Source organism: Condylura cristata, unplaced genomic scaffold, assembly GCF_000260355.1.
Source record: "Condylura cristata isolate star-nosed mole 26May11 unplaced genomic scaffold, ConCri1.0 scaffold00012, whole genome shotgun sequence".
Classification (NCBI taxonomy): domain Eukaryota; kingdom Metazoa; phylum Chordata; class Mammalia; order Eulipotyphla; family Talpidae; genus Condylura; species Condylura cristata.
The window spans coordinates 49,273,223-49,284,925 of record NW_004567113.1 but is presented as its reverse complement, the minus strand read 5'-3'; the positions used below and the strand labels follow the sequence as shown (position 1 = coordinate 49,284,925).

The following is an 11,703-nucleotide window of genomic DNA, read 5'->3' as shown; positions in this document are numbered from 1 at the left end:
GCTCCTGACTCCCTCCGCCCATGCAGCCGACTCCATTCGAACAGCCTGTACTGCGACTGCCACCTGGCCTGGCTGTCTGACTGGCTGCGCCAGAGGCCGCGCGTGGGCCTCTACACCCAGTGCATGGGCCCGGCCCACCTGCGGGGCCACAACGTGGCCGAGGTCCAGAAGAGAGAGTTTGTCTGCAGTGGTAAGAAAGCGAGGGCCTTTGGCTCCGTCTTCCTGGGCCCGCTGTGTGCAGCTCACCCTGGCAGCCGCGGGCTCCCCGCGGCCGGCACACCTCAGATGTGGGTGACCGGCAGGCAAAGACCCAGGGCTGGTGCCGCAGGGAGAATGAAACTGTTTTCGTTTTCGCTCCCGAGATGATGGAAGGCATTCTGTGCCTGTAGTTCTGTTTGCTACTCAGTGCTTTCCCTCTAAGGAATAATTCCGATCTACTTTTATCTTAACAATTGGAAAAATGATCCACTAATGCTGGTTCCCTGATGCTGTATTTGGAAAGAGCCTCCAGCCAGACTCACAGTGACAGGCGTGTTGTGTAGCTGCTGAGAGCGGTTCAGTTCCGCTTCAGAGAGACATCCCCTGACTTTAGGGACAAACACCTGAGAGAACTCAACTAAGCGGGGGTGATGTGACCTGTCCGCAGGTGAGCTTTTCCTAGCTCCTCTGTGTGTATAAGCATCAGTGTAAATATTTCTCCTCCCTTATCGCACCTGTGGAGAAATATATTAGCTTTATGTTAAAGACTACGAAAGATAGACTGGGCAACCTTGTCCAAGTTATATAGTTCAATCCAAGGAGTATATACCCATGAATACATGCATATATACATATTCATAACATTATGCTGCTATTTTACTGATCCATATTGACACAATTTATTTGATAACTATGGGTCTGCCTTCAGAAGTGTCTATTCAAAATACAGTAAAATAACTTTTTTAAATACATGGTGTATTATTAGTAAAGGTTCTTACAGGAGGGCGAGGATGAGTTAGTTCAAGATTCCATTTCATTGCTAGGCCTTAAGTTTTGTCCCACACTTTTTTACAACTCAAAGAAAATTTTCTTACAGTGTCATGAAATGCTCTCAGTGAGCCTGATTGATTCTTTTTTTTTTTAGTGAAGCAACTAACAATTTGTTACTAACCGCTTTTTTCTCTCTCTTCACTTTTTTCCTTCCTGTTTTCTAGAAGAGGAAGAAGGCAAGTTTACACTTCTTTTTAAGGCTGAGACTGTGCTGTAGAGTTTGGGAGCTTGTGGTCAGGGTACCAGCCAGGAGCTGGCTCCAGGCTTCCTGGCTGGGCATCGCCCTGGCCAAGGTCACCGGGACCTGGTACCCCACTACTGACACCTGGGGGCTGTCGCTCGAACAGTAAAATCTCCTTTCAAACTAGCTTTATTTTCAAATACTGAGTAATTAAAAACATGTAGCTGGAATTGTACTTTCATTATACTGAAAATTTTAAACTATGTAGATGAACAATCACAGAATGACTTGATGCAAATTATTATAATAAATAACGCCCACAAAAAGTGGTCATTTTAAACTTTCAAAGTAAGTCATCAAACTTAGCATGCTCTCATTTACCCCACATTATTGGCGCATGATGATTTATTGACAGTCAACCTTTACATCTACCAAGATGGAAATTTTACTGTTCTCCCTTTTTTTTTTTTTTGAGATAAAGTTAAGCTATATAAATTCAATAAGCACCAAATTCTACTTAAGCTTTTTGGAAGTGAAATTTAGTTTGAAATTGCTGCCTTGTTTTTGGAATGCGGACTAATTTTAATTACAGTTCTAGTTTTGAATCTGAATTTAGCCTTTCTCACAATTAATTATGTCTGGTAGAGTATCATTGTCATAATTAGTTTTAAAATTTTCATTTGTTTCACCTACGTATCCATGTGAACATATACATCCATGTTTTCTAAAATTTATGTTGGTGCTGTTGGATTGTTTTCTAATCAGCCATTTAGAGAAATGTGTTTCTGTTTAGTAACATGCCCTGTTAGTTGAGATAGACTTGCATGCCTCACTTACGTAGTCAGGAGGAAAAATACAACTGCTGGCTGGTTGTTTTCTTTTTCAGGTCACCAGTCCTTTATGGCTCCTTCTTGCAGTGTTTTGCACTGCCCGGCTGCCTGTACCTGTAGCAATAACATCGTTGACTGCCGAGGGAAAGGTCTCACTGAGATCCCCACCAATCTGCCAGAGACCATCACAGAAATGTATGTGCTCCGAAATTCCCTCTTACACCCCCTGTCTCTCCATGACATCCTCTTTCTTTAGGACATGCTGGGTTTATCAAACACAAATCTGATCAATTAGCTTAGACAAATGTTTCTCTTAGGATTGTATTGACCTAGACTCTGTTTAATTAAATATCTTGTTGAAGTGACTAAGATTTTGTTTAGCACAGGTAGAATTAAAAGGAAGACGTGTTAAGGCTAAGTAGTGGTTTCCCTTCCCTGGAGGTGTTATGAAGGTGATTTGGGAAAATTAAGAGTGATTGTACCCCACTCTGTCCACTGAGGTTCGCAGACTGCCCTCCTGCACATTTCTAGCTTGGAATCAGGGGACTGAAAAGATTCAGCTGTCATGGTGCATCACAGAAAACAAGAGAAGTTGATGATGCTCTGTTTCCTCCAGAGCTCTTATTCCATAACGAAGCTTCCCTATTTTGTTTGAACTCTTATTTTATCTGTCATGAAGAATAAAAGAAATATCATCTTAGAAAGTCAAAATCTATATGATTTTTGTGGCCTCCCTGGTGGCACAAAGGCCTAAAGTCTCAGCACTATGATGCTAGCCACATCCACTGGAGAATGAGTTCGATCCCCAGCCAGGGAGTGACCCACATAGCACAGCAGACCTCTCCTGTCTCACTCGCTGCTCCCCTCAGCAGTGGATTTAGTAGATCTGCCTGTTCTGCTCCCCACTCTATGTCTGGTGAGTCCCCTCACCCCCCCCCACATCTCTGGCCTACACCTCAACTCTTGTATGCATAAATTAATAAATTGAATCTTAAATACATATGTATACATTACACATGCATATGCATATACATATTCATGTACATATATGTGATTTGCACATCCCTGAGAACAGTAGCCTCTTAGAACTGTCACTGCCTACCTCCAAAGTTAAGTTCTCTCTACAGAATATTTTGTACTATCTCAGATATTGCTACTGTGCACATCTCTGTGTCCTTGATGGATACAAGTAGCATGGAGAAGACAAAGTCACATAAGATGTAAAAGGGATTATTTTTTGCCATCTTGAGAACTGAACACTTGAGAGCAGTGCCCACTAACCAAGAAAACACTGTTTAATCCTCTGCCTATCAAAGTACTGTTTTAGATACAAATTTTAAATTTTAATTCAATGAATAGTTTTGGATTTTTTTGTTGTTGTTGAAATAATAAAGTCGGGTCAACTTCTTATGATAGCCCTATGTAGTAGACACAATTAAATAACTTAAAAATAGATAGCATGCATTTTTTTTCTGATTTAACTGCTGTAGTTTAATTTACATGAAAGTAACTTTCATTCACAAGACCCACTAACAACCAGCATTATTGCAATCACTAGTAATGTTTACAAGTGTGCTGAGAGCTTTGCAATATGAGAATGAACTTCTGTAGAGAGCTGAGTTTGTGGAGATTTGACAGCTGTTGGATAATGTATCATAAAATAATATTATTCTCACCAAATATTCAGTCAATGTAACAGTAACTTGCCAATCGAGATAACTGTAAGTTTGTGTTTCTTTTGATGATCTTGAAAGACGCATCATGTATTGTGAGGGAAGAGGCAGGGGACAGCCCACAAAAGCAAAACATAAGAACAAAGGTAGAGCTGGCACTGAACATTTTGTTTTAGAGATTGTACAGGTGAGCTTATTAAGAGTAATGGTTCATGTGGAGACATCCTGGAAAATAAACATTTGCATCAAAGTCACAGATTACTTCATCAGGAGATGTAATTAAATATGATGAAGTAGATGGCAGAAAGACGTTATATGTTTCTAACAGAGGAATAGAAAATTTACCCAGTCAGGCATCAGCATTTATAAAGCAGACATAATATATAAAGACACAAATTCTCCAGAGATTGTCCACAAAGTAACTTAGAAAATTTGTCATGCAAATGAAAGTCATGAAACGAGGTGCAGAATAATAAATGTTATAAGAAGCAAATGAAGCTTGGGGGATTTATGGAGAACATAAAGAGGAGAGCAAGTTACAGTGGTTGACTAGGTTCTGAGAGTTTTAGAATCACAGGTCTGCCTGCCACTTACTGACAGTGATGCCTTGAATAAATGGATCTTTCTCTTGAGACTATTTCCCCATCTACAACTAGGAGGTGTTTTTCAATTTAATATGAAATGATTGACACATGTAGAGCTTTATGTACTTAGCACATGATGATCATTTAATAAATGATAACATCACGTAGCAGGTAGCATGTAAAATAACCCTTGAAGGATAAGTATGACATGAGCTCAGACATGAGAAAAGGGCTTTCGAATAGAACATCATGAGCATAGGCAATAAGAATGGAAATACAAGACATTACTGCACAGGAATTTAATTTGACTAGGATTTGTGGCAGAAAATATAGTTGGAAGAGTAAACCGCAACCAGTTCTTGGAGATCTTGATAGTAAAAGATCTATTGGGGTGCTTTTGGGTTTGGGAGTTTTAATTTGGACCTTCAAAAAGCAATCTGACAGTGGTGTGCAGTGGTTTGAAAAGGAGAGAATACCAGACAACAGACTCTGGAGGTAATTATATTGCTTAAAGACGTCACCAGAGCAGGAGCTAGTAGTGACGTAGGAAGATGATGTGGAAGCAGATGTGAGACCCAGTAGAGAAGCAAACTTAATTTCATTTGGTGTTTGTTGAGATAAGGGGATAATGGGGGTAGGAGGGTTTTAAAGATGGTGCCAGAATTTCTAGGGTGAGTGATGAAAAATGGTAGCTATAACACTGCATTTAAGAAGCTGAAGAGAAAGACCAAAACTGGGAAGGAAGAGGGTGATTAGCAAAATGTGTGAGATTCTGAAGTTCCAATGACATATTTTGAGGAACTAAACTAATACAGAGTGTAAGCATTTGGAGCAAGAGGACTTAAAGCCAAAACTTTTGAGTAGTTAATATTATAAAAAAGAAAAAAAAAAGATGATAATGAAAATGAGATCAAGAGAAGTTCGGAAGCCAAAGGATGTAAATAAAAGCCACAGAGGGCCAAAGGAAATTCTGGTAGAAATAATCTGCAGTCAGATTCTCCTATGGCGAGCCAGCCACAGGACTGAGAACTGGGCTTGGAATATGACCCCTCTTGAACGCTTCAAGAAAGAGTGGTAGGTAATTAAGTCATTTTTCATTGTATTAAGGAAAGAGAGTATGTTAATGATGAATAATGGAGATACGAGATAGGGAGAATTTGAAGAGTTTGGCTGAGAAAAGTGGTAAAAGAAAGATCACTGCCACTCTAAAGGACAGATGTAGATTTATTTTAACGTGCAGAAGCCTCCAATCACTAGCAAGCCTGAGAGCAAGAGTGGGTTTTGAGTGATGAGAGTAGGAAAGTTAGATGAGATTTATGAGGGACCAAGATCATTCTGGACACTGGAGGGGGTTGATCAAGTTCTGGCCACAGGAAAGGAGAAAATACCATTGTGTTTGAACAAAAGGGAAAAAGTTAATGATAGACCTAACAAATTGAAAATAACAGAAAACATCAAAAAATAGTTTATCCCATGCAGCCTTTTATTTTTTTATTGTGGAGCTTTTTCTTCCTATTGCTTATGCTCTATAGATTTTATGTAATAGTAACATTAAAGTTATACTAAATAATCTGTCCCATTGAGTTTTCCTACATTGAGGTGGTGGTGTATCAGACAAAACCAAAATAAATTGAATTTACAAGTAGAGATGAAAACATATGTTAAGCTCTATGTGAATTTTACTTCTCTGAATATTACATTATTAGCTTTATCAGTAGAGCATCTGGTAATAAATCATATTGATCTTCAACTCAAAATACTCCCATTACCATTCATTATAGTGGCATAACTTACCAGCTTAGTAACTTGTTTCTTTTATTATTGTTTTATATTTTTTTGTTATAATAAGGAACATCAGCAAGATTCATAAAAAGTGGAAATGAAGCTATCAAGCATCTTTTATTTTCAGAGATTCCAGGTTTTAATACATGATGAATGGAAACCTTTATATATTATCTTTTCAAAGAATTTTAAAATCTGGATTTTACTAAAGTTTATCAGATAATTTCTTTATAGCCTTTTTTCTGCCTTGTGCTTATGACTACAATTTCATACTGTTGGTGTTTGCCCAATTATTTGCTAAGATACAAGGGAAACAGTCATCGGAAATCATAATTAGAGTAATTTGGAGAAGTAGGAATAGAAAGAAACTACTATAATCGAATAGTTGTGGTACACACATTATATCATTTGATCTTCTCATTGATGTTTGATCGTGGTGTTTATGGAATTTAAATAAAGTTTGAGGCAAATATTGAGACAGAGCCTATATGGTTTCGTCAAAGAGGGCCTCATTATCCTAATGATCTATCTCTGGTCTGGGATCCCTACCTTCTTATTTCTCAGTTTGGAATAGCTGATTGTAATTGTGTGATTGTTGCTGTATTTGCTTAACAATCTCCGCTTCTTAATAAAGTAGCCCAATATGAAGGCGGGAGCCAATTCTGATCAGCCTGAACACCCATTAACAAAGCTAGCATGTTAGCTAGCTTGATACCTAGGTGCTTGATACCTAGAAGATAAATATTTATTGATGAATATTTTAAAAATTAAACACTCACACTGGCTCATTGATTCACCTGTCAAAGGATAGAGCTGTATTAAATAATACTAACTTAAACCTGAAGAAACAGCCCATTCTCCCCAGGCAAAGGGGAAAGGGAGATGCTTTTTAAGTGTGAAATCTGTAAGAGGAAAGTTAAATGAGTAGGCTACTTAGTTAAAAGGGCTAAATTGGGGCCATAGCAGTGAAAACACATTTGTTAAATTTCCCACTTCGCAGATTATCTGGGGTTCCAGTCTCTACGTGTGTCTCTATACTAGGCTCACCAATACAGAATTTAATCCCTATCCTCTTTCCTCAGCTCTATTAATTAAATTGCTCTTAGACATAAGTCACGGACATCTTTCTATAAGGTCATTTCTCCTGCAGAAGAAGTCTCTACACATTTACCTCCTATCCCTCAAACACTGACAACTCTTGCTCTTTAAAAAATGATGATGCTCAAAAAAGTTAAGAAATCTTGTTAAAAAGAAAGCTAGCTGGGTGGCCAAAATGGTTCCAGTCGTTTAGCTATTTGACTCAAAGGTCAGTTGCTTCCTCAATCTAGCTGCAAAAGAAAGGTAGACATGACTTGAACTTGTTGATGTAGAAGAGACGAGATCCCTGAAAAGACACAAAAGAGGCTGTGGACACTGGGGCCAGGGAAACTTGAAGAAACTGTATGTGAAAGGTAAACAGAAGAAACCTGAGAGAGCAGGGCACTGAGGTATAGGAATATTTTCAAAATCAAGAGCTATTTCGTATTAGTCCCTATGCGAAACTGCTATCGGTCTTACTCTCCATCACTTAGCCTCATGTCTGCCTGGATTCTGTCAGCATAGACTGTACCACAGTGTGATCTGTTATTTTTGTTTATTTTAAACTCTCCTAAGACACACTTAACATAATGTGTAGGGGAAGGACAGTGTGGGAAGCAGGAAAAGGGGGTCTGGAGCATATATTCTGGAGAAGCGTCAAACCTCCATTTTTCATATTTAACAAAATTAACAAAGGGATATAGACTAATAAACAGAAGATAGAGTGGGGGAAATAGTCAGTGTTCTTGGAAAATTAGTTTCAGCAGAATGAAATGGTGGTTCCCTGGGCATCTTCCCATCTGAGAGCTTCTTGGAAATCTGCATTTGGAAACTCTGTCTTCATGCAGATAAGATGCTTGGAGCAAGTTACCTGTTTTCACCCACGGCAGCTGAGTCATTCTTTGCCTGTTGATTCTCTGAATATAAAATCCTCAGAATTCATTTCTGAAGGTATACATTTTTTTAGTAAGATCTGATGATTGCTATAATGCAGATATTTAGTTCTCTTCAAGCTATTATACATTTCTTTGGCTTGATTAAAAAAAACATTCAAACCATGATAAAAAATATTCTGTAAATTCTAACAATTTAGTGTGTCTTGCTTATGTTCTACTGCCTTTACTCCGGTTGACTTTGTGAGGACTCAGGGTCTTGTTTTATCACTTGCAGACAAGTAATAAAACACACAGGGAACACAGAGAATAATATCCTGGTTGGCAGTAGGGTAGAAGGGAAAATTTTGAGCAGGGTGGTAGCCATGTTAGATTTGTTAGTTAGAAAAGTCAGTCTAACAAAGTGCAAAGTAGTTGGAGGAGAGAAGCCCACAGGGAATGCAAAGAACTCTCTCCTGGAGTTGGGGGCCAAGCGTGTGAGATGGATATTTCAAGAAGTGGCTGCCATAACTATTTGGCCATTTTTCTAAAAAAAATCTACAGGGACCATGGAAGCCTATCAGATGTAACCTCGTGTCTGTATAGCCTTTAAAATAAAAATGAAGACAGCTGAGGCATAATCAAAGTATTCTCGGATGAATGAAATTGACATTTGGTTTTTAGGAATTAAGTTATAGGTTCATGATTAAATAATCAGCTGCAAATTGTCAGTTAAAATTTACATAGTTCAATCACTACCAGTGGCCTCTGCATTATCAAACCTCTAGGAAGAAGAGAACGGAGACTTGGACACAGTCTGTGTGCTTCTGGTGCATTGAGCTACACTATTTCAAAGTGTTATATAAGATTGTTTTTCAAAGTAAAATGATTGCCAAATGGAAGACTTAGCATAGTTCTTGAATTGTGAAAAATGTCCAAGAGATTTTACTTATTAATGAATAACAAAGCAGCAGCGGGACTTCTAAATGGTTTTCATTCTTGGACTGCTAATGAAATACAAGCTTTGTGTTATTGACCTTCGGGCAGTCTGTTTATACACTGTCCTGAAATCGGGAAGCCATGTGCTCAAGCCCATTTACCCTAAATCTAAGCCACGGGATTGCAGGTAGGCAGTGTGTTTTGGCCGTGAATATGAATATGAATGAAAACCATAACACTCATTCGGTAGGTCCGAAATATAAAGTCAGTAGGATTTCTCTATCTCTCACACACACCATTTTTGTCTTGCTTTACACGCTTAAAGACCAGATGGAGAGTTATTTCTACTATAAAGACATCAGTTGAATTTGCACTCAGGGAAATGTACCTTAGAATGACATCACAAAAAATAAAGTAAACTTAAGGAAATGGACAATTTTCAGAAACACAAGTCACCCCAATACAGGATGGCTGGTAATCAATTAGTATGGACACAGTCCTAAGGCAAAAATGCTAGATACATACAAAGTATGTCCCTCTTGAGGCCAATATTCTCTCAGCTGCTGAAAATATTTATTAAACTTACAAATTTCTGGAGACTGAAATTGTATCACAGAAGTAATATTCCAATCTAAAAGATCTTGGGTCATTTTATGTAGGGATATATGAAGGATTTCAGTGGCCTGCATTCATTGCTAAAGTTGGAAGTAACATTCCAGAAATATAGAGTACTTACTTTAGAATTATTATATAATAGGCAAGAAAATCCCTAATGTCAGAGCACTACTGCTGCTTCATTTCCAAGTGCTGAACTGATGTTACCTATGATGAGAATGTCTGTACTCCAAGATTCAGAAGCTGAAGTCTTTCTGCAAGCCCCTTCACCCCATTAAATCTATGCTGCATTGTCTGGCAGCTGTTTTTACCATCTATTTTTAAAGCAGATGGGGAAAATGCAAAGAACTGTCAGTTTTATTGCCATGTAGAATCAACATCTGGGCTGTCTGTTATAGATACGTTCAGCCCAAACTCTTTACCTTTGTTGTAAGAACTTCTTTTGAGTTTCTGAAACAACTTGTAAACGAGACAAACGTTTTTATTTTAATCATGTTGACTATGGAAATGGTCACCAAGCCTGTGTGTGAATGATGGCTGTGCAAGCTCTTGTACACTTGAGTCTGTGCATAAATGAACTGCTGGCTTGTTTCAGAGACATAGGTGTTTATTTCACACTCTAGATCAGATCATGTATCTATACATGTATCATGTATCTATACATGTGTCATGTATAGAGTGTGTGTGGCCCTGTGCATGTGATCACAGATATGCTATGCTAAAACGTTGTATTGCACATGTGTAGTTACATATATGCACATGTATAAGCTCATACTTTTATTCTTCTAGTATTTTTGTACCAGGAAATAATATTATATATTTTCTTTCATCTTGTAATTTTTACCAACATATTTATATAAGTTTATTTCCCAACCTTTTTCAGAAACATAAACTGACGCAAAGAAAAGCAAAGCAACTTTTGCAAGGTCCGCAGAAATAATCAGTGGCAGATCCTGAATCTAATCAAAATCTATATAAAACTAATACTTTTATTCAAATGATTAAAATATTAGACACATAAAGCATGATACCTCTTGAGCAGAGCTATTATTCTAGCTATGACATGTGAATGCCATTTTGCGTGTTTTTAATGTAGCTTGTCAAAATAATTTGATGTGAAAAATACTGAGAGGAATGCCAAGGAAGTGAATTCTAGTGAGCTGAAATTGTCACTTCAAGCAAACTAATGATGTCATTTAATATCTCATGTCTTCAGAACTAGCTGGAGTTTTTAATTGCCCAGTTCCAGAGGATGCTATGGAAACTGTTAAAGCCAGATGTGCACAGTGATAACCAGAGTCAGTATTATCTGTGCCACAGAGCACAGTTATTTCTGCATGTCATTGCCATGTCCTAAAAGCCTGCAGTGTTAAAGCAGAAAGGCTTACTAATAATGTTCTATTTATGTAATCTTTGAAACTGGCAACAAACAGCAATTGGTGTAGTTCATTCTTTAGGAATTCTTAAAGTATAAAGACACATGATTTTTTTTTTAATCAGTAATTAGAAAGTAAGAAAAATATGGAAAGTGGAGAGGAGAGGTCTTTATTGACTAAAAATCCTTTTGCATTTTTTGATTGAAATAGTTCAAAATCTTTTTTAATCTCATTGAACTTCTGAGTAAAATTTCCTTGTGGATTTGACGACGTGCAAACAGCAAATTGCTATATAATGGGTGTATACATGCACAAATGCATCAGGACATATTGTACCCACACAATGATGGAATATTTTGGAATTTTGCTCATACATTCAGTGGATAAAAAGACTTTTGCATGAAAAAGGCTTAGGCTTCTTTATAGTATATGTTATTTTAGAATTGTCTCCCTCCTGTATACTGTTTGCTAAATCTATTTTTACTTTAAATTCAAAATATTGAACTTTCTTTTGAAGGAGCAGCATATGGAAGACTCTTAGTGCTGTTGAATTTTATCCACAGAATGCAAATCTGTCTTTGCCATCTCACTATCTGTTTTTGTAACCCTGGGATGTTTTTAATTAGATTCTTCATGGAACAATGGGTTCAAATTTGCACTCTATAAAATTCAGCAGATTCTGTGCTATTAAAGTAGGAGATTAGAAGATAGCAAGGATGGAAAATGTATATCTCATTTGCCATTT

The 11,703-nt window shown here is 37.6% G+C and overlaps 1 protein-coding gene across 5 annotated transcripts in view; it reads left to right on the top strand.

Moving 5' to 3' along the window:
• Window positions 1-11,703, top strand: part of SLIT2 (slit homolog 2 (Drosophila)) — a 289,330-nt gene that overhangs the window by 183,808 nt on the left and 93,819 nt on the right. For all 5 annotated transcript variants that reach the window (XM_004681383.2, XM_004681382.2, XM_012724161.1 and 2 more), the window contains 3 exons: window positions 27-190; window positions 1,194-1,205; window positions 2,097-2,235. In XM_004681383.2, coding sequence (XP_004681440.1) covers window positions 27-190; window positions 1,194-1,205; window positions 2,097-2,235 — 315 coding nt within the window. The remainder of the gene's footprint in view (window positions 1-26; window positions 191-1,193; window positions 1,206-2,096; window positions 2,236-11,703) is intronic.